Raw genomic sequence first — 22834 nt, forward strand, 5'->3', positions numbered from 1 at the left:
TCAGCAACAGTACATCGGAAGATGCACTTGGGCTTCAAACCACACCAATTAAGTACGCCACTGACGTAATTGCACCCTATCTCACGCATGTATTTATTATTTTCCTATCGTCAGGCGTGTTTACGCGCAATCTGCAATCTGCCAGAGTTACCGTAATCTATAAAAAGGTAAAAAAGATTATTATCGTCCAACTTCTATTCTTCCAGTTTTCTACAAAGGATTCGAAAAAAAAATATTCTTCAACGCTTAACGGCTTTTTCCGACAAGCATAATATCATAACACTGGCACAATTTGGTTTCCAAAAAACAAAAATCTACTGAGTTAGCTCTACTTGCTCAAAAAGAGCTGATATTAGAAAAATTTTGAAAAAAAAAGCGTTTGGCCTTTTTTTAGACTTCACAAAAGCCTTCAACCTTATCAACCACCGAATCCTTCTTCAAAAGCCGGAACACTATGCCTTTCGCGGTAAGGTGCTCTCTTTATTATCTGATTTACAATACCGCACAAAGTTCGTTGATATTCAAAGATACTTCTCAGCCGTCAAATCAGTAGCTTCAGGCGTTCCTCAGGGGGGTATCTTAGGACCATTCATGTATTTAATTTATGCCAATGATATTGTTAACATTGATTAATCTGCTGACTATATCATATACGCCGACAATACAAGCCTGTTTTTCTCCGGAGAATCAAGCGTCACTTTGGCCGAAAGAGCAACAGGACATTGGGGCTGAAAAACACATGCGCAACTGCAAATTAACTAAAATTAACGCTGATAAGACCAAAAAAATTATCTTCCATCCACGTCATAAACTTTTCCAACCTCCATTCCTTATGATCAATAACATTCCTATTGGAGTAGTTTCGCAATTTAAAACTTCTGGAATATTTTTTTCTGAGAATATGTCATGAGACGACCACTTACTTTACCTACCTTGTGAGGAAACTATCGCACACGACTGGGTATTTAGGCCACCACTGTTCACTGTTTCTAAATTCTAAAGTTAAAGCTCAGCTACTTTGGTCATCTGATGAGAAGAGAGGAGTCGCTGGAGAAAGATTTGATGTTGGGAAAGGTTGAGGGTCGCCGGAGAAGGGGTAGGCAGCGAACGCGATGGTTAGATGGCATCCTCGAGGCATTGCAGATGAAGCTATGTGATGTTAAGAAGATAGTGAGAGACCGGAAAGCGTGGCGTGACATAGTCCATAGGGTCACGAAGAGTCGGACACGACTGAACGCCTGAACTGAACTGAACTGAACTGTTCACTGTTTCCCATTTATATTAATTTATTACTATACAATTCCCTGTTTTCCTCAATCATGAATTATCTGGACAGCGACTACACTCGGTAATATTAACAAACTTTTGCATGTACACAAAAGTACAAGCGCCTTCTTATTCGCCCACAGCTGAATTGTTCCAAACGCAAGCATTATTCGTATACAGTGTATGTACCCCTGTAGACTGATCCTCTATTACAAGTCGCAAAAAATCAAACACAACAATTGATTAGCTGAACTAGCCATGCTCTCAGCGAACCATCCTGTGTATCGTACACGAAAACCAGAGAAACGGCTTTTGCCGCACCAATTACGGGAAAAAAATGTTGAAATTTTGCTTGTTGTCTCTCCTGAACGAACTTTCCGGAGAAAATGGAGCAGACGTCACTGACAAATCGTTCAGTCACGTAGTATTTTTTGCACAAATATATATCGCAATATTGTTAGTTTCCTTGTCTGACTCATTTTATATGTGCTTATACAGCTGTGTTTCTCAGTGCTATGCATTTTTCGTTCACCATATAAGTCATGTTCCGTAACCTAAAAGTTTGCCATTGTTATCTGCATCACACTTTCGTTCTTTTGTATGCTTTTCTGTTTATGAGCAGCTGCGTTCTGCTAGGGTATTTCTGCTAATGACACATCCAACGCTGTCCGCTGTATGCCTTGTAGGGCCGCGGACCTCGTCAAGCCCATCTAGGGCTTTTTGTCCCTGCATCGCAGGATGTTACTTAGTTGATTTGATGATTAAAGGGTATTCAGTTCCTTATACTGTCTACCTAGTTGTTAAGTTGTGACGAAACTTCTCATAGGGCACGCTAATGACGGAGTTTCAGGGTGCTTGTCTGCTGAAGACGTACCTGAAGAACACCTCGGTGAGGGGAGCTGTTAGCTTTTCCGGGCTCCAAAAGGTAACCAGTGCTGTCTTGAGGTCCGGGCTTGTGTGTGTTATTGCACTCTGAAATGTACATGCAAAATATAGATCACACGGCTTCTTCTAGGAATTGTCACATTTAGGCTTTAAAATGCATACTGACAATGAAGCAAGTTAAGTAATGGGTTATGATTAAACTGTCTACTGATAATGACGACAGCAGCTATAGAGCCAATCCAAGCTCCATTATTGGGTAAATGGAGAGGAAATGCTACAAGCGAGCGGAGTGCCGCAACACTGCTTCTAAATAAAATGAAAATATTGACTGCGCGCAAGAGACGTTGCCTAAAGTGGACGAGTCGAAAAAAGCTATTTCATGCTGTGCTCTCATCCTTTTCTGTGCAGCCAATTTCCCCGTAGAGTCAACGGTATCGCACAATAACAAAAGGAGGCAAGCATTCGAGGACAAGCGTTTAATTTGCACCCGAGCAGCAGCGCAGCTAGTTTTCATGCTTTTATTCCTGACAAAACGACAATGTGAGCTTGGTGGTGCACGATTCTGGCACAGAAACGAGCGCAGAGGACGTTCATAGTTTCCTATGCTCAGAAAAAAAAAACATTAGAACCGGGACTCTTATCTATTTACAAATCATGTTAATAGTACATCAAAAACGGCTTTAGTAAAACGTACAAATGCGAAATCAAAATATGAAGAAAGACAATACAAAATGGTAGAACATGACTGAACATCAATGCTGCTAAAAGACTTGGGAGATCGTGAAGTTGGGCCAGTTGGTTGACATGGACATTGAAATGTTTGTTTTCATCTCTTCGTTCTTGATCTCCCGTTTTGTTTTTGTTGTTTCCTTGTCTTTGTTTTGCCTCTCTTGTCTTTGTGTCCAGGCGCCAACTTTTCAGTCTGATGTTAAAGGACCCCTGAAGAAATACTTGCGGTAATATTCTAATGCAATAAATGCATAGATGCGGTACTTGTCAGCATTCGCGGCAAATTCAAAGGGATTGCGTGGAGCCTATAATTTCCCAAAAAATATTTAAGCCTACTGCTGGCGACCGCTCTCAACCGATTACAGCAGCGACACCTGTCCGTGCACTGTTCCCTCTATGATGTCATTGGTGCTTTCTGGGAACGCGCGCCCCCCGGCCTCATTTTTAGCGTTGAGCAAAAACTCCTGCGTGCGCGTTGCAAGCGCTCAGGTACGGTGCTGATATTTGCCGAGCTTGTTCGACGTAACGAGCCAACCTGATATCAGAAAGCTGCAAACTCGGGTTGTGAGGTGGAATGAACCTTTCCTGGATGTCGATATGGCAGAGCTTAAGTGTCGCCCATATGTTTTCTTGAGTGCTGTTGAAAGGAGGAGCATCATTCCTGTATGTTCAGCGATAATGTAAATGTTCTGGCGTTAAAGAAAGCAATATCGCTCGTGTGCGTTTTCTAGATTTAGTACCATGTATGAATCCATCGTATAAAAATAATCAGCGCTGGTGAAGAGGTTTAGGGAAAACTTGTTCCACTCTTATATGGTGCGTGAGAAAAACGTGTATTCCAAAGTGTTAACCAGAAGGCCTTAACGACTGATGATGCTGATTCCTTGTTTGGCGCGTAGGAATAGCTGTAAGAAAGGGGGTTCAACTTATGGACAGCTTATGAGTTTCTAGCAAAACTATTAGCTTTATCTTCGAATTTTTCGGAGCAGCTCGAAGGTTGTAATTCAATTATTTTTTTTGACGTTAGGTGGCGAGTAGTTACAACCCTTACGAAAATGGGTTTTCAGTTTCTGGTTTGGCCTTAATGTTTTCTTAATGAGTGCAAAGGAACTCAACAGACATTCAATACCTTCTGTGTTTTAGCAACAGCTTTAAACCAGATTTTCAATTGACATTTCACACTATTTTTTCTTGTTTTAAAAATCAAAGGCTTTTTTTGTGAACTGCTAATGTGTAAGCACAGAATGTGAAAAGTCAACGGAAAGTATGATGTGTATTTTCTCGGTCATTGCGACCACCCATTGAGAGAACACGGTGTGTTTCAACTTGAAACACAGTGCAAATTGAAACGCAGTGCAACTTGAAACGCAGTGCAACAACCACTACATGTGCATTACTATTACTGCTTGATGATTTTGGAGGACGTAAACATAATTAATGAGGAACAAAATAATTTTAAAATCGTTTAATGAATGCTACATGCCCTTGCATTAGTACTGGACAGGAAGGTGGCCTGAAATGATTGAATTCAAAACTAAGCATTAAATTGATCATTTGACAGGAATGTGCGTTTCCTTCCACAAATGCTATGTTTACAAAGTAATCACTCAAAAGGAGACAAGGAAGAGAGTAGTTTACCAAGTGATGGGCCCATGAGTGAAAAAAAAAACAACAAAAAACACTACAGCGCTTGTAATGCATAATATTTTGCGTGTTTCTCAAGCTTTCGAGCTCCTTGCTCTGCGTATAGATTAGCCGAGCCCTCGGTCATCGCATCGTTCCGCAAAATTTTTACATACGAATAAGATTTAGTTACAAGGAAAATAGTGTCGTCGCTGCTGCGCTTGCCGGTATTGAAGCTTGGTCGCACTTTTTTCCTTGAAGGTTTGTGCCACAGCTCCGTGTTCAGCGAAAATTACGCCCACGGTAGCGGAACACCACCGAACGTCCGGCGCTGGTAAATTTGCTATGCCAAATTCTACATGTTAAAATGATTCCAGTGCCCAAAATAGTGCGCATAGTATCCAGAACATTTTTTGCAAGTCGTGGGAGCAGGCAGCAAGTTTCAAGGCCGAAGAAGTTGTAATTGTTAGAGCGGAAGCAATGGGGCCTGTACACTTCAAAACATGCTTCGAAACATGGTCCAAATCTTATAAATGCGATCATGGCATAACAAGGAAAAAAGTTTTCAGCAGACTCAGTTTCCGGCGTTAATAAAGAAAATAAAACCCCGGCGTGTCGCCGGTAACATCTTACAGACCCATAGCACTTACAAACGTTGAATATAAAATTTTTATGAAGGTTTTGGCCCGAAGGTTGCAAACGGTTATTAAGGATATAGTAGGACCACACCAAACGTGTGGGATAAAAGGGAGGTCAATGGTGACCAGCATTCAAAAGGCGCGAAGTGTCCTTGAGTGTTGTGATGACTGGGATAGTCGGGTCGCCATGCTTCAGATCGACCTCGAAAAAGCATTCGACTGCGTCGATCACGAAATTTTGTTTTCCCTTTTAGAACATGTGAATGTTGGTTCAGTTATATGTAAGGGTGTGGCCCTGGCGTACCGTAACTGCACGACGAGAGTGATTATTAATAAGAGTCTGGGAGCCCCCATTCGACTGCAGCGTTCGGTGCGACAGGGCTGTCCCCTCAGCCCTCTTTTGTTTTGCATTTATATTGAAACATTGTGCATGAAACTTATGAATAATGTCAACATTAGTGCGTTTAGGTTACAAGCAGCCGAAGTGAAGCTGCTCGCGTATGCAGACGACATCGTTATTTTTACGGTTGACCAGGAGAGTATCACCGAGGCTGTCAAATGTATCCGTGAGTTCTCTCAAGTTACCGGTAGCGGGGTGAACTGGGCCAAGTGCCTTGGGCTCTGGCATGGACAGTGGCCGTCGAAACCAGATCGCTTTGCCAATGTTACGTGGACAGACACACCGACCAAGTACTTGGGCGTCGAGCTGGATGCCTACCGCGAAAGCGAGCATTATTGGAAAGGGCAAATGACCGAACTACTGGAGAGAGCCGAGAAGTGGAAAGGCGCCAACATGTCGATTTTTGCCAGAGCTACTGTATGCAATCTTTTTTTTTATCAGCAAACTTTGGTTCGCAATGCAAATTTTCAGTTGTTCGCGCGTAAACGTACAGAAGTTACACAGGATTTTCGCCGTTTTTGTTTGGGCAGGTAAATGGGAACGCTGCAGCAGGACGAATTTGTTCCGTCGGGTAAAAGACGGCGGTTTGAGACTCGGCCATCTGTTTTTACGGCAGGTGGTCAACCGGTTTTTGTTTTTTCGGGATGCTTCGGACCCTTTCTTACGCACCGTCTGCCAAGTTAGGCTACGGCGCCTACTGCCGGAGTTTGTTGTCTCCACCGAAGAAGCTACGGGTGGGATTTTTGGTTATTACAGGGAGGTCGTCGCTAGTGTAAGATTTCTTTCAGTGCGTTTTTCTAATGAATATTTGTCCACTGTAAAGCGAAAAAAGCTGTATCGCGATTTATGTGACATTGTTTTGCCACAACCCTTGTACAGAACCTTATACAGTGGAGGTCCAGGCAGAGATGTCTTGAAGAGAGTAAAGAAAATGCAGGTGTCGCCAGGAGCTAAGACATTTTTCTTTAAATTACACACCGGAACATTATCAGTAAAGAAGTTTTTGGAGGAAAGGGATTTTTTTTTACCGTGGGGGGCGCACTGTTTAATCTGCAAGCAGCCGGAAACAATAGACCATGTTTTTTTGCATTGTTGGGAAGGGGTTTATTTCTGGGATGTTTTGCAACGTACGATAAAGAAAGAATTTCTACTAGACTCCCACGGCATCCGGTATTTAAGCATTGATAATGAAGATGGCGTTCCGTATGATTTAATCATGCTCATGGGCCTCCACTCTATATGGCGCTCCAGAATGGCGGGCTATCACTGCGACAGGGATGCTCGACCCGCTAGAATATACTTTCGAGAAAGTGTGAATTGGTTTATTGCCATACAGAAAGTGGCTGCTGAACCTCCCGAATGGCTCTCAAGGGTAGAGCTTTTGCTGTCGTTGCGGGAGTTTTAATGTACTGAGACGAAGCCAGCCTGACATTGGCTGATGATGATCTTCCAATAGGTACTTTGTTTTGTGTTATTCGTGTTGTGTTCTTGTGAAATGGTATGAACCAAAGCCAGGAAATAAAGAAAAAAAATACAACCCCGGCGTGGCCGAGTGGTTAGCGTAGAATGCTACGGAGGAAGAGGTACCGAGTTCGAAGCACGCCAGTGCTGCAGTTTTTTTTTTGCCTAGTTTTTATTATTTCTTCTTTTAGCTTTTTTAAATGTAGTAGAGGTGCTTCGTTACTTTTTAGCGTGTACTTTTTATCTGAGGCATTTTTTTTTCTCTTTGAGCGACCAGTACCGCGCGTGACAGTATGCCGCGTCCCAGTACGAACTGTCTCCAGCGTCATACTGGGCCCATAATCGGGTATGCCACGTGCGCTGGGACCCAGCGGCACTAGTTTTCATTACCTCAGCCGCCAGCTTTGTGCTTAATTATGGCCCTAGACGAGACTGTACGCTGCCTTTCAAAAAAAAAAACATTTATCGCCAAACCAGCCAAACTGCCTTTCGAAACCGAAAGTCCCTCTAGGAAGCGGCCGGCAGTAAAAAGAAGCCAGAAAAGCCACCGATAAGTGAATCCGATCCGATCCGAAGCCGCCAGCGGCAAAAAGTTGCGACGGCGCCATGCTGCCTTTGTTGTCATGCGGTGTGATTGTGAACGCTATTTCCTCACGCTGTGCTGGTTTTTTGTTCTGTGGTTCTTGGAATGGGCCGCAGAATTGATATTTGACATGTGCACTTTGATAGACGTTCTGAAGTACGTGATGTAGTGATAAATAGGTTCTGTGCCGCACACCGCTTGCACCGCGCCGTGGCAACGCCAGCATCAACACGGAAGAAGGAAATGGACTGGCGTGATTGTTTGCAAATGTGAGTACACTGCTTGAAATTATTTTTATTTGATATTGCTATTGAATGAAGTACGCGTTGTTAATACTGTTGCGTGTGGTCTCAAAATTCCTTCGTAATACAAGCTACCAACTCGACCCAGCCTGCTTTATTGTGAGGGCGAGCCAGTCACTCTTCGGAACAAGAAGCGTGAACGTTTGGGCGAGTTGGTCAGACATACTTGACATGAACGGCGCGGCAGAAAGATTTGGCGCTTGTCCGTGCGTGTTCTCTGTCTTCGTCTCTTCCTGCCGCGCCGTTCAAGTCAACTCTTCAAAAGCCGTCGCTTTTATATGTATGTTCGTCCCTAACGCGAAGCCGTTGTACGATATAAGTAGTGTTCTGAAACTTTATCGGAACCGTCATGGAAAATTTGGCCGCCTCGACCGGTTCCGATAAAGTTGCAGAATACTGTATAATGTTATGGTGCATATTTCTAGATATAGTTGTAGCTGCAGTGTATTAGATGCACGACCGGCTTCGCGATTGTGATCAGCACCCCGAACGAGTTTTCAATCTTTTTAAAAGCGCCTATTTTTTCTAACTGTGAGTGCATTAATACGATGAGTACAACCAGCGCGCGAGAAACAGGTTGTTGCTGTGGCGCATATCTCACACTGGTCGCTGCATTTAGTTTTGGTGCTTGTATGCTTCAACAAAAATAATCTAAATCATGGCTGGCGCTAAGGTACAAACTCAAGTAGTACTACTGTAGTAGAATGACGATTAGAAATAATTATTTGAGTGACCACATGTAGTAAAATGTGCATGTCAATAATTGCTTTCATTACTACATAGTCTTGTATTTTTGACGAATTATATGTATCTTAGTGTTCACAACAGAGGCAGAAATGAGCTTTCAGTGGGCTGTTGCATTCTTTGGTACTTTGTGTCGTGGCTTTTCATGGAAGCGTTGAAATGATGCGGTAGTAAACAGTTTCAAACGAGAAATGAAAAAGTCATTTTACCTTCCTTAATGTTATGTCCGCTATGGTTCGAGGTAATTTGACTTTAAAGGCCTTTATTTGCGTAGAGTTCGTTGGTTGCCTTACACATTGTACACACATTTCTCAATACACCAGCAGTGAAATTAGTTTTGTGCTATTGCTAGTATTTCGGAAGAAAAAAGTTTGACCGACATCACGGCATAAGCAGCTCTTCTCTGCATGCACATTTTTGGCAACTTTTATGTCACCTAGGATTGAGATATGCAGGCCCTGATAAACATATTTTATGTGCTCAGAGTAAAAAGAAGAAAAAGTGTAGAATATTAATCATATTTCTGATTTCGTGCGAAAGTCACGACTTAGAAAAAAAAGTTAAGAGGTGCTGCAAATCTGAAAGGAGGCTGTTTTAATTATTTTTTCACTGCGGCTGTAAGGCAAACCTACATAAGAATTGCAGAATATACAACCACTTAGATGGTAAAAGGTTTACAATTTTTTTTTTCATATATGGAATGCGACACATTAAACACGGTCCCAAATTTGGCGCATTCAAGCATAGTAGTCTTATTGAGTAATTAAAGGAAGAAACACCGTTCCTAATTTTTTTATAATTTAAGAATCAAGTTTCTAGGAGGAGATGAAAATGAATATGAGACAATATGTTGCATTGTACTGTTTCTAGCAATGTTATCAAAGCTGAAACTTCTTGTTTTTTCTGTCATTGGGAGAACGGCCTAAACTGACGGCACAAAAGCAGCAAATAGGCTCCCCGCTCCTCAAAACATTGCCCATAAGCTAACCCTGTGACCTTGGCCATAAAGGAAAAGCATGCTGATCACGTTATTGTGAGCCAATGCTGATCTGTGACGTACGCAGGGTGTGGCGGCATCACTATCCGTGAGTGTGCATAGACGCTCATAGCACCGCCTTAGGAATTCAGTTGGAAATGACAGTTTTCAGTATTTTTTTTCGCAGTGCATCAACGATGGCCTTTGCATCCCCAGTTCCTTGCTGTGTCTTTTTGCTGTTGACATACTTGCTTTATTTTTCTTTTGTAATAGGCGTTTATTCATAAAATACATGTTGGGATCTTTTTGCCCCTATTAGGTAAATTTATTTTTTTCTTTGTAGCTTTGCTAGAGCAGTCATTTCCACATTATTAGTTTACTGTTCAGTTTTGCAAGTTAGAAGTCATACTAGATACGAAAATCAGGTTCTGTTGCTTGAGAAATTTGAACAGAGCTTAAACAGAATGGGGACGTGTGGAACATCCGAGAAGGTCATGTTGCAGTGATTTAAAAATATTCGCTTTGAAATGACATCATACAAGCCTTTTTTTTTTTGCTCTAGAATGCGCTTAGCTATGCTAAATGAAGAAACTTGCCATAGTTGCAGTCTGAAGGTTGGAAATTTCAAAACAGTTGTGTTTATGCATTCATATGGGTGTCACTTTAAGCTGCTGCTTGCTCCCACAAATGGCTTGTACCGCTGCATACTACTTATGTAACAATCCGACAATTGCTCATAATGATGTAGTTACATATGCAATCTCCTCACAGTACAGGTCTCAGTCTTGACATAAGGTTAAAATTTTAGCAAAGGGCATTGTGTTCGCTACTTATGCACCTCCATTCAAACACTTGCAATGATGCTTGAGAAGCTGCATGTTTCACCTTTGATAACATTGTTGGAAATAGTATAACGCAATGTGTTCTCTTGAACTCTTTTTTTTTCATCACCTCCAAGAGTAATTTATGGGCTGAAGAGGTGGTTATTCTTTGAGTTTTGAAGGAATATACTCTGTTCAAACATGCCATAATTGGGAAAATGTTTCACATGTTTTCATTTTATACATAACCGAAACATTCCTACTCCTTTTAAGCACCAATTTTCTTATCTATTCTGTACCTTTAAAGTAGGTGCACCTCACACTCGTGGAGAAAATATAGGCTCTTATGAATCATGACCTTATTATCTTTAGGGAAATTGGAAAGGCTCTCCTATACAAACGAGAAGCACACCATGCAGGCTGGTTACTTTTGTCAAACAGTACATTGCATTGAGGTTGAAGTCCAGTACTTTCTTAATTATGCTTTGAGCACTCGTCTCAAAGCTGTTTGCCCAGAATCCTTGTGATTGTAGCTACTGAATATATAGCTGTGTTTCTTTTCATTACCAGGAAAGGAGTTGTGTGCTCGGTCTCAATTGTCGGTTTTTCTCTCTTTATATACCCAGTTACCTGAGCACTTCAGACTGGCCGATTCCTGGAGCCTACCTGCTGCTCACCTACATCCCACAGCACAAACGAGGAACACACTAAATTATCTACCAGCAAGCACACTGCAGTGCCCTTCTGCAAGCCATCACCACATTCTATGACATGTTCAGGGATGCATGATTAAGTACACATCCTAAACATATCTAAAAATGGTGGTATGAATGGATAGCTGCCTTGGTTTGGTTGCTTTATTTCTTCTTTGAAATCTTTGTTTTACTAATAGTGTAGTCAGTGAAAAAAATCATTCTGAAGAAAACTTGTTTGCATTGTTGTGAATAGCAAAACCAAACCTTCTACCATGTATGATGTATCTGAAAGTTATGGTTTTGTGTTTTCTCTGTGAACGGTGCAGCATGTTACTTCCACCAACTGCTAACTATGAGGGTTTGAAATGTACAGGTGCCAGAAAAACACAGTGGGGCATGCCTCTTGTGTTTGAAATTATCTCATGAGTCTTGTTCCACAAAATTTGGTTCCACTTCAATGGCATGTGCTGAAGTATGTGTAAGCTTATCCATGAGTTAGAAATGAAGCTTGAATTTATTTTAAGTATTGTGAACAGTAATACAAAGCGATTTCATTGGGTACACGTGCGACTACTTCATGACAATGCCGCTTCACCTCAAAAATGGCCCGTCTTCTATGCTGTGCAGGGAAATAAAGTAAGCTTATTTCCTTGCATAGCATAGAAAACAGGCATGCGAATGGCATCCAAGCTGTGCTGCACATTATGAATAAAAAAGACCATTTTCACAAAATGCAATGTCTGTTTTTGGTTTCTGTAACTAAATATACCGGCACTAACTGAGTTGCATGTAGTGTCGACAACCAAGATCACATCAAAAACTAAAGTGAAAGCCACCAGACGCTCAATGGTCAATACTCATGAAGAACTCACAAGAAATGCACACATTAGGTGCCAACCAGAAACACGGTGGCCAATTTGTTTTAGACACACAGTAAGAACTCAAGAGAAAATTCATTTGAAACTCAGAAGATACTCTGGTGTCTCCATTGTGAAAAAGCAACATACTCTCATCAGACACACACATAAAATTTTTATAAGGGAAGATACGTTGAAAATACTTCGGATGGCTTTTTGTTGTCATTATAAGTGCTTCATTTTACATTTATGTAGGAATCTCAGAGTGTGCAGGCGTATTGTCCCCTGATGGTGACAACGCCAATGACAATGCCGTAAGAGACAAGCGCAGCGCGGAAATCAACTCTTTATAGGCTTAGCTGCGCCCACAAAAGAACTCGAAGGCGGCACCAAATGCGCTCCCTGGTCGTCAAACTATTAATGCCCACAGAATTCAGCAGGGCTGAGTGTAAAGCCGGCCTAGAAACATCTACATGAACCGGCCAAACGAAACTGGAATACTGTGGAACATACGGAAACATTTGTGTTTGGTTTCAATCATTCCAAACAAACTTTGTGCATCTCGGGCTACAAAGGAAGTAAAATATCCGTGCCTTGCGACATGAAGTGTAAGCAAAGATCAGACGAGACATTCGACCGCTACAGTCACGGTGATGAAGCCGAATGCCGGTGTCAGCTTAAAACGGATGAAGTTTTCAATAGTTCGGGACGGTGAGGCTGCAGTGCTCCCGAAGCACACATTTCAAGCTTATTTTTGTTCATTTGTAACAGACGTAAGAAGCGTGGGTGGAAGACAGCATCACACGTGCCTTCCCAACTTGCTGTAGATCTGTGAGAGGCGAACGACGACTGCGCATGACCTGACTGTCTCACGCCTACACGCGGTGGTTAAGAGGACCGCACGACTGCGTTTGACCGTGCAGTTCGGTGACCGTTTTCCGGAAGCCAACGTAAGCTTATTTTTGTGTAGCTGAAGGTGAGACTATCTCTGCTAATTTTGAGTTCAAGGCGCAAAAACCCACACGGACACAAGAAAGGTGACGGTATGGAGCTCCACTCACAGCTGCTTTATAGAAGGAAAAACACCCTAATATTATTCGGCGTACACACAAGGAACATGACCGTGAGTCAAAGTTATGATACCGCGCGTGTGAAGACGTTCTCGGCCTTGATATCGACATATCACTGACACACATGGTTACCGTGCAATCAATAAACAATGCCTCAATTAACTCCCAATCTTGGCAGAATCCGCGAACCAGAAAATACGAGTGTGACGGGCAAGACTTTATATGTTTAGGTACATTTGGTCCTTCTTTACTTTCTTCAACGTTTCTTTCGTGCTCCCAGCGCCCAGTTTGTCCAACATAAGAGAGGGTGTTTTATTTTTCAATAACGGCAGCATTTGGGCGAGTTGGTTAGACATGTTAAACCTGGAAAGCGCATAAAAAGCACACGGACAACAGCAAGAGACAGACACACGAGCGATACGAGAGGGCACACGAGAGGGTGATTTCCATCCCTTCGGCGCACTTCATAAACGGTCGCCCGCAGCTTCATTTTTTTCTGCCTTCTTCGATGCGCGATGAAGGGTTTCGGAGCTTACTAGAGGAGGAAAAGACAAGCAGCATGCCGCCACGCATCATTCATTAAATTGTGGGCCAACTTGTGTATGTAGGGCACCACCACAGGTCTCTTTACCTTTTTTTAGAGGAGCGTCACCTTTGCCTTCATTTTCTGCGGGAGGCTTTCGGCGACCCCCATCACAAGCGAGTCAGGGAACCCAGCTGAAAACAGCCTTGCGAATTGGTTTTTCAAAGCTTGCATGCATCCTGTGAGGGCATAATTTCCTGAGGGTGGATTCGAGGCAAAGTGTTGCTGTTCCCCTTTTTATAATCTTCGAATGGGCATAATCGTATGACAGAAGCCCCTTTTTAGCATGTGGAGAATATTGCCAGCAAACGTGATCCTCACAGAACTCAATACTAAGGTCCAAAAACTTTAATGTATTGCCCGTCAGGTATTTCACATCAGGACTTTTTGATGGATTAATTGGCACATGATCTTGATGTTTATAACGCTGAAGAAACACCACAGGAAGAAACACACAAAAAGATAGAAGCGCAACTTCCAACTTTAGTGAGCAGAAAAAGAACCTAGGCACTTTTTTATAATTTCCAGTCTGCATGATTGTGCGATCACCACCACACTAAATCAGAAAATCAGAAAAAAAGAAAAAAACGAAAAAACGAGACGGGATTAAAGCAATTCAATCATGGTAACTCACATGGGTGATAGGCAGGTCACATGGATAAAGACAAGATAATGATAAAGGCGGGCAACCACAAGAGCCTAAAAATCGGAGAAGAGAGAGAAATCAAAGGCAAAAAGCATGAAAATCAAAAGGTTGAAGGCAGCGTGTAAAAGTCGCCTAAATTCATTGAAAACCAAAAACGGTGAAAAGAACTACATATTGTCAGTTTGGCTACCGGGAGCTTAAATTCCTCAGTCATGTCGTAAGCGCTGCTGGCGTGAAGTCCGACCCTGACAACTTACTGCTGTTGCGGAATTTCCGATTCCACGTAACAAGAAAGCTGTTCGCAGATTTCTCGGCTTGTGCAGTTATTACCGGCGCTTTATCGATAACTTCGCTGATCTTGCTGAACCGCTGAGTCGGCCCACCCGGGGAGACACCCCTTCTGTTTGGAGTCACGAGCAAGAAGCTGTTTTTACCGAGTTGCATCTCCGTCTCCATTCGCCGCCTGTTTTAGCCCATTTCGATGAGCAGGGGGAGACAGAAATACACACCGACGCCAGTAACATTGGCCTTGGGGCGGTTCTCGTGCAACGTCAAGAGGGTGTGGAACGAGTCGTCGCCTTTGCCAGCCGTACTTTATCCCGTGCCGAGATGAACTATTCAACTACTGAGAAGGAATGCCTCGCCATTATTTGGGCTGCTGCAAAATTTCACTCCTACCTTTATGGTCGCCCATTTAAAGTGGTCACTGACCACCATTCCTTGTGTTGGCTGGCCAACCTGCGTGACCCTTGCGGCCGCCTGGCGCGATGGAGCCTTCGCCTACAGGAGTTTGCCCTCACTATAGTCTATAAGTCCGGACATAAGCACGAAGATGCTGACGTGCTCTCTCGTGCGCCCGTCGAGCTCGCTTCACCACACACGGGTGACTCTGGCAGTTTTCTCGGAGCTGTTGATGCTTCAGATATGTCTCATCAGCAGCGTGCTGATCCAGAGTTACGAGCCCTGATCGATTATTTAGAAGGTCAGCCAGCCACAATACCTAAGTGCTTTTCTCGGAGCCTCTCAACTTTCTGCCTGAGAAGTGGTGTACTCTATAAGCACAGCTCTAGATCCGAGTCGAGAACCTACCTCCTCGTGGTACCCACAGCTCTGCGAGAGGAAATCCTTTCCGCGTGCCACGATGAACCAACTTCTGGCCACTTAGGCTATACTCGCACACTTGCTAGAATACGAAAGACATTCTACTGGCCCAACCTTGCCACTGTTGTTTAGCGCTATGTTAAGAGCTGTCGGCAATGTCAGCGTCGAAAGGTTCCGCAATCAAAGCCTGCAGGCCTCCTCGTGCCCATAATACCACCACGCGCACCGTTTGATCAAGTCGGCATGGACCTTCTCGGTCCTTTCCCTCGATCCTTCGGTGGCAACCGTTGGATAATCATTGCCACAGACTATCTGACTCGATATGACGAGACCAAAGCGTTACCTAGTGGTACAGCATCTGAAGTTGCCCCTTTCTTTGTACACCAGATCATGCTGCGGCACGATGCTCCGACCTGTATTATTACTGACAGAGGGACTGCCTTTACTTCACAAATGATGGCTGAGGTTTTTCATCTCAGCGGTATGGCGCTTCGCAAAGCTACTGCTTACCATCCGCAGACCAACGGGCTGACGGAAAGGCTTAATAAGACCATTGCGGACATGCTGGCGATGTATGTCGACGCCCAGCAGAAGACTTGGGATGCTATCCTACCATATGTGACATTCGCGTACAATACGGCAGTCCAAGAGACAACACGCTTCACGCCGTTTCGCCTTGTTTACGGCAGGGAGGTTCGGACGATGCTGGACGCAATGCTCCCTTGCGAAACAGATACCGAGCTTTCTACCGACGCCGAGCACTTTGCCCAAGATGCTGAGCAAGCACGCCAACTAGCACGCGTCCACATCGCCCAGCAACAGGACAAGGATTCACGCCGGTACAACCTCCGCCACAAACAAGCTTCCTACAACACCGGGGACCAGGTGTGGGTGTGGACTCCTGTCGACGCCTGTGGCCTATCAGAAAAGCTGATTTGCCGTTACTTCGGACCATATAAAATCTTGCGGCGCCTCAGCGACGTTAACTGTGAGGTGCTCCCAGATGGCCCAGTGCAGAGAGGCCGTCGGCTACCTCGTCCAGAGACACTTCATGTCCTACGCATGAAGCCGTATTTTACGCGGTAACTGAAAAACGGCATCTGCAAACTTTTTTTTTGCTTTTGTCCACCTGTGTGCACGTGTGCCGTGTGCGTCACTCTTAAGGGGGGAGGAATGCCAGGGGGCGCTCGGAGCCAAAGACGTTGAAGTGACGCTAGGAGAAAAAGACGACGTGAATCGGCTCCTGACTCGCAGGACGTACCTAAACCTTTGACCGTGTAATTCCACCTGTACCAGCTCTGTTAACCTAGCCCCAGTCGCAAATACCGTGACAATATTTTCGAAAAACGGCTTCAAAAAAGGAGAGTTCGTCTCTAGAAAGGAGTATAGAAGGCGTGCTAACGCACCTGTCTTTTCATTGATGAATGTAAAAAGCCTCAATAAATTCCCTTTCTGTCTTGTCCTGGGCCTTGGCTAGAAACTTGGGACGGCAATATTCACAACGGCTACAATGTATTTATTTATTACAGATTCCTCCAGTGCCCGAAGGCATTATTGCAGGAGAGGACTCAGGACAGCACCTGAGCAAGAAACAGCGGTGAGCGCATGGCGGCTGCGACGTCGTGCCCTCCTTTCTTGTTGTTTATAGTACCATTGTAGCAACCTTGTAGTAGCAAGGTTACCTCCTTTCTTGTTCTTTATAGTAACATTGTAACAACCTTGTAGTAGCAAGGTTACCTCCTGTCTTGTTCTTTATAGTAACATTGTGCTTTCGAGCCCGCTCATTAAAATATTTCCCCGTCTGTCCCACATAAACCTTGCCACAAGTCAACGTTATCTCGTACACCATCTTGACGGTGCACCGGGCGAACATGTTTTGATGCTTTACAATAGAGGTTTCTTTGACACGAGTTCCTGACACCATCGGGAAAATACTTGCCAGCTTGCAGGGAGCTGAAAAGATTAGCTCGACGCCGTGTCTGGTAGCCATTTTTTTCAAATTGTGCGAGAGACCGTGCAGATAGGGAATAACCTGCACAGGTTTCTTTTCGGCCTCTCGTTTGTTGCCTGGCTTCTTGATTCTTTGATGAAGGCTTTCGGACACGCTGGTGACCAGATGTGCTGGGTAGCCTAGAGAAAGGATTCCTCCAGTCTGATACTGGAAGCTTTCATCCATCTTGTGCGGGCAAGATTTACCTAGGGCAGATCTTAAGCAAAGTGAAACTCTGCCACGCTTTACTATCTTTGAGTGGGAGCTATCATAAGCTAAAAGAGCCTTCTTTGAGCAAAGCTGATGCATCCAACACACGTGTGTGTTAGTAAAGGAATGGTTCCGGTCTAGATATTGAAGGCTACCATTATCTACTGATTCATGCGTAAATTTCAATCCTGTCGAGGTAGAATGAAAAGAACTCAGGATCTGCATGATAAAAGTATCAACATCGCCGTGGGCAGGTACATCAAGAAGCGCGATAGTCATCTACATATCTAATTATTCTAGAGACTGCCGAGTTGCACAAACAAGCTTCTAGTCGCCGATCAAAACAAGGCAGAAACATTTCGCAAAAGACCAGATACGCCGGTGACCAGGTGCGCTGGGTAGCCTACTGAAAGGATTCTTCCAGTCTGTTACTGGAAGCTTTCACCTATCTTGTGCGGGTTTCATCTATCCATGTTTCATCCTTGCCTTCATCACAGCATCAAAGCCTTCATCAAAGAATCAAGAAGCCAGGCAACAAACGAGAGGCCGAAAAGAAACCTGTGCAGGTTATTCCGTATCTGCATGGTCTCTCGCACAATTTGAAAAAAATGGCTACCAGACACGGCGTCGAGCTAATCTTTTCAGCTCCCTGCAAGCTGGCAAGTATTTCCCCGATGGTGTCAGGAACACCTGGTAAAGAGGTCTGTACTGTAAATCATCAAAACATGTTCACCCAGTGCACAGCCAAGATGGTGTACGAGATTCCGTTGACCTGTGGCAAGGTTTATGTGGGACAGACGGGGAAATGTTTTAATGAGCGGGCTCGAAAGCACAATGTTACTATAAAGAAAAAGACAGGAGGTAAGCTTGCTATACATTGTAGCCGCTGTGAAAATTGCCGTCCCAAGTTTCTAGCCAAGGCACGGGACAAGACAGAAAGAGAAGTCATTGAGGCTTTTTACATTCATCAAAGAAAAGACAAGTGCGTTAGCACGCCTTCTATACTCCTTTCTAAAGACGAACTCTCCTTTTTGGAAGGATATGTGTAGTTCTTTTCACCGGTTTTTGTTTTCAATGGTTTTAGGCGCCTTTTACACGCTGCCTTCGACCTTTTGAATATCATGGTTTTCTATTTGGCTTCGCTCTCATGTCTTCTTCAATTTTTAAGCTCTTGTGGGCGCCCGCCTTTATCATTGTTTTGTTTTTATCCATGCGATCTGCCTATCACCCATGTGATTTGCATTATTAAATTGCTTCAACCCCGCCTCGTTTTTTCATTTTTTTTCTTTTTTGGTTTTCTGATTAGTGTGGTGGTTATCGCACATTCATGCAGACCAGAGATTATAAAAGAGTGCTTGGGTTCCTTTTCTGCTCATTAAAGTTTGAAGCTGCGCTTCTGCCCTTTTGTGTCCTTCTTCCTGTGGTGTTTCTTCAGCGCTATAATAATCAAGTATTTCACATGTAACATCTAAGCCATTACCATGTTGTCGAAATGAGGATAAAATTAAACTTCATGCACACCTTCGAAGTTCAGTCTTCCGTCCTTAGCAAAAATGATTTTAAAAAGTTTCTACGTATTTAAATACTTTAAAAACATTTTAGCTGGTAACCCCTGGTGCCGAACTTCGTCCATTTGGGAAAGAAAAATATAACATAGGACAGCTGCAACACAACAGCCTCTACATGTGCCTGTTTTTTGTAGAAAACATTGCTGGTCAAAAGTTACGAAAGTGCATATTAAGTAAAACTGTAAAAGGGTTAAAAACCAGCAATGAAGTTACCTGCTCTGTTCTAAAATTAAACAGTGTTATTTCTTTCGGATCACTCTAACAGCTGTAACCAAGGCCTCGTAAGGAACAGAATAAAATAAGTCAACAACATCCACCGAAAAGGCGCGACCAATATCAGATCGCGATTTTAGAAATTCACAAACATTATCGGATCTTTTTCTGATATCTTGGAAATCAAACTAGCGCACTTCAAAACAAAGACACAGGAAGAGAACGACAACACAGCTTTTTCTAATAAATGGGTCTTCTACATACAGATTATTTAAATGTTCCAACAAAAGCAGACTTGGCTGTTTTTGCCACGACCGCGTTTCTGTGATTATGGTTCTAAAAGGCATGTCATGCTTGGGCGTTTTTACCGAATACTTCCAATGCATTATTTTCGCTTTTTCCAATCTGTTTACCAACACTGGCCAAGCCCAACTGGAAAGCAAACTAGCGCACTTCAAAACACAGACACAGGAAGGGAACGACAACACAGCGCTTCCCTTCCTGTGTCTGTGTTTTGAAGTGTGCTAGTTTGCTTTCCAAGATGATTGACCAACTAGCCCGTTCTTCCACCCTTGCAAACTCTTTTCTTAACTTTTGTAGCTCTCATTTTGAGAGGCAAAAAATTCTTTTTTTTACAGCCTGGGCAGCTTTTGTTCTTTAGAAATTATCTTCAGACAGCACTACTAATCCACCTTCCTTATCAACTCGTAAAAGCCTTAGGTGGTTATCCCTAACGTAAGACGCCATACTTTCAGTTAATGTTTCCTTGCAGGTTTGAGGATTTAAGACCGCAGTCAAAGCCCTCAAAACGACACATTTATTGCTCCTCTGAGTCGGCCTTACTGGCGATCCGACGATTGATGGCAATCCGTTCATGCGGTGGCACTTGTGCTTCAAGTCCAAACTGGGGTCCTTTCCGAAGAACAGATGAAATTTTCTCTGATAGATGAATGTCCTCTAAAACCACCAACCCACCGCTACTATTTTTTTTCTTCTTACTTCCTTCTTTCAGCAGACAGTCTAGTAGGCGCACCCAGAGTTGTTCTGTCATTTGGGAAGCTGTCTTCTTGACGGACCAAGAGATCTTGTCAGCAAGCCAGGTAGGGTATTGCGTATAGACAGGCGATGCGTGGAAGATCATTTAGCAGGTGAACTTAGCGGCAAAATTCAGACCTCAGGATTTTGCACATTATTTTACATGCCCCCGCGAAGGTAGACCAGGACGGAAAAGGGAACTTATTCCTGCGGGCACCAATGCATTCTTGATACAAAAGGCTATAATCCTTGTGCGAAAGTCAAAGAAACACGGTGACGACACACAGAAAAGGGCCCCCTGTACTAGAAATATAGCTTAAAGGAACGTTTTCTTGACAGCTCGTCGTAAGTTCAAGGACCGAAAACACAAACCGTCACCAACTAGCCCAACAAAACGTTCTTTCAAGCTATATCTCTGCTACGTTTACTCTGTGTGGGTGTGTGTGTGGGGGGGGGGGGGGGGGGGGAGCGTGGAAGCGTTGTGGCCGGCAGAAACCTGGGAACCAGAGGCGACGCCACGGCGCCGGCTCGCCGGCAGCTCGAAACTGCTGGGGTTCTCTCTGCCCCTCTCGCTTGTCGGACATTCGAGACGTCCGCCCGGCTGCCCGGAGCCCGAGTCTCCACAGGCTCCCTCCAGATGCTGAAGACAATCTCTCCGGTACCCCGCGAACCTCCGTCCTGTGCGAACGTGATTTTTTTTTGGCTCCCGCCAGCACTGTGCTTGCTACGAACTGATGACCCGAACACATTGAGCAGCCATGCCTGATCACGAACTGCAGACCACACCGAGCTCGCCTTCCGTCATGGCCGTAGACCTGTGGCTACCCAATGTCTGGCCGAAGAAAGTGCGAGTGTCGTTCAGCCAAGTCGAGGCTCGTTTCCAGCTCTAACGCGTCACGTCGCCGTCTACGTAATATTTTCACGTGGTCGTTGCACTGCCTCCTCACATCTCCGACATCGTAGACGACATACTTTCGCCTGTCCCGGCTGAAAACCCCTACGAGAAGCTCAAGAGCATGGTTCTGCAGTGCGCTGAGACTTCTGAGGAAGCCAGACTCCAGCACCTTCTTTGCACGAAAGAACTTAGCGACCAACACTAAGCAACCAGCTCCCCATCCTTCGCGAGTTATTCCAGCAGCGACGCCCACAGTTAATGCGAATTGTACTTGCTGGCTCCGACGACGTCACTCTTAACCGGCTCGTCCAAATGGCTGACCGCATAGCGGACTGCGGCTCGTCAGCAGCAGTGACCATCGTCTCAGCCCGACTTTCCGATCAAATAGACCAATGTTGTCGTAGAATTACGAGTTGACCGGCTCAAAGCTACTAATGAGAAGCTCGCCGCGTCCAGCTGCGCTCAGCATGCATCAGATGCAACTCTCCTTCATCACGTGCACGAGAGAGATTGCATTCCCGTATCCAGCTCCACGAGACTGACCATCGCCTCTGCTGGTATCATTAGCGTTTCATGAACGAGCCACCCGCTGCCCTCAACCTTGATTATGGACGGAAAACTCACCGGCTAGTCACTAATGGTGGCGCGTAACACCTCTCAGCAGCCTAACCCCCTTTTTTTCGTAGTCGACCACATTACGGGCACCCGCCTGCTAGTTTACACCGGAGCCGAGCTGTCCATCGTACCTGCAACGCCCGGAAATTGCCGACGCGGTAAGGCCGCATCCACATTGCACGTGGTCAACAATACCGCGATTTCTTCATACATGCTCCGGTGTATGACAGTGAAGATCGGACTCGAGCGCCTATTCAGAGAGTTGTTCATCGTAGGGGCAGACTTCCTGAGCTGCTTCAAACTGGACGTCAGCGTTCGTGATCATCAACTGAAAAGCATCACATCGCTGCCAGTGCTTAGCCAGAAGTCGAATCTTCCCTCTTCCGCCATCTGCTGTCTCCGCCCTGCTTCAGCATATGACAGTATCGTGGCTGAATTTTACGCACTCGCGGAGCTGCGCAGCATACAGTTTGCTGTGATGCGCACGATAACGCGCCATATAAACACCGCTGGACGGACTGCCGCGGCCAGATCCCGACGGCTTGCTGGATTACTCTCCTAGAGCGTGAACATATACTCCAGTTCTGCATTATACCCTCTTCTTCCAGCAACCGGTCCTCTCCGCTACAGCTGGTGCCTAAACACGACGCAGAAGACTGGAGCCTGTGGGGGGACGCGCGAAAGAAGCGTCGTGGCCGGCATAAATCGGGGAACAAGAGGCGACGCTACGGCGCCTGTTGGCCGGCAGTTCGAAGCTGCGGGGCTCTCTCCGCTCTCGCTTGTCGTACATTCCAGACGCCCCTCCGGGTGCCCGAAGCCCGGGTCTCGACGGGCCGAAGACACACTCTCCGGTTCCCTGCTTTAGCGCTCTCCCTTCGCGTTCCTTTCGCCTGGAAAATAAAAGTTTCGAACCTCCATCCTGTGTGGA

The 22834-nt window shown here is 44.7% G+C and overlaps 1 protein-coding gene across 1 annotated transcript in view; it reads right to left on the bottom strand.

Annotated features, from left to right (window-relative positions):
• Positions 1–22834, bottom strand: part of LOC146201279 (putative defense protein Hdd11-like) — a 194136-nt gene that overhangs the window by 24946 nt on the left and 146356 nt on the right. Inside the window, exon 3 of the mRNA XM_084592516.1 lies at positions 2141–2238. Coding sequence (XP_084448642.1) covers positions 2141–2238 — 98 coding nt within the window. The remainder of the gene's footprint in view (positions 1–2140; positions 2239–22834) is intronic.

This window comes from Amblyomma maculatum, chromosome 2, assembly GCF_055883805.1.
Source record: "Amblyomma maculatum isolate TAMU_Amacu chromosome 2, ASM5588380v1, whole genome shotgun sequence".
Taxonomy (NCBI): Eukaryota; Metazoa; Arthropoda; class Arachnida; order Ixodida; family Ixodidae; genus Amblyomma; species Amblyomma maculatum.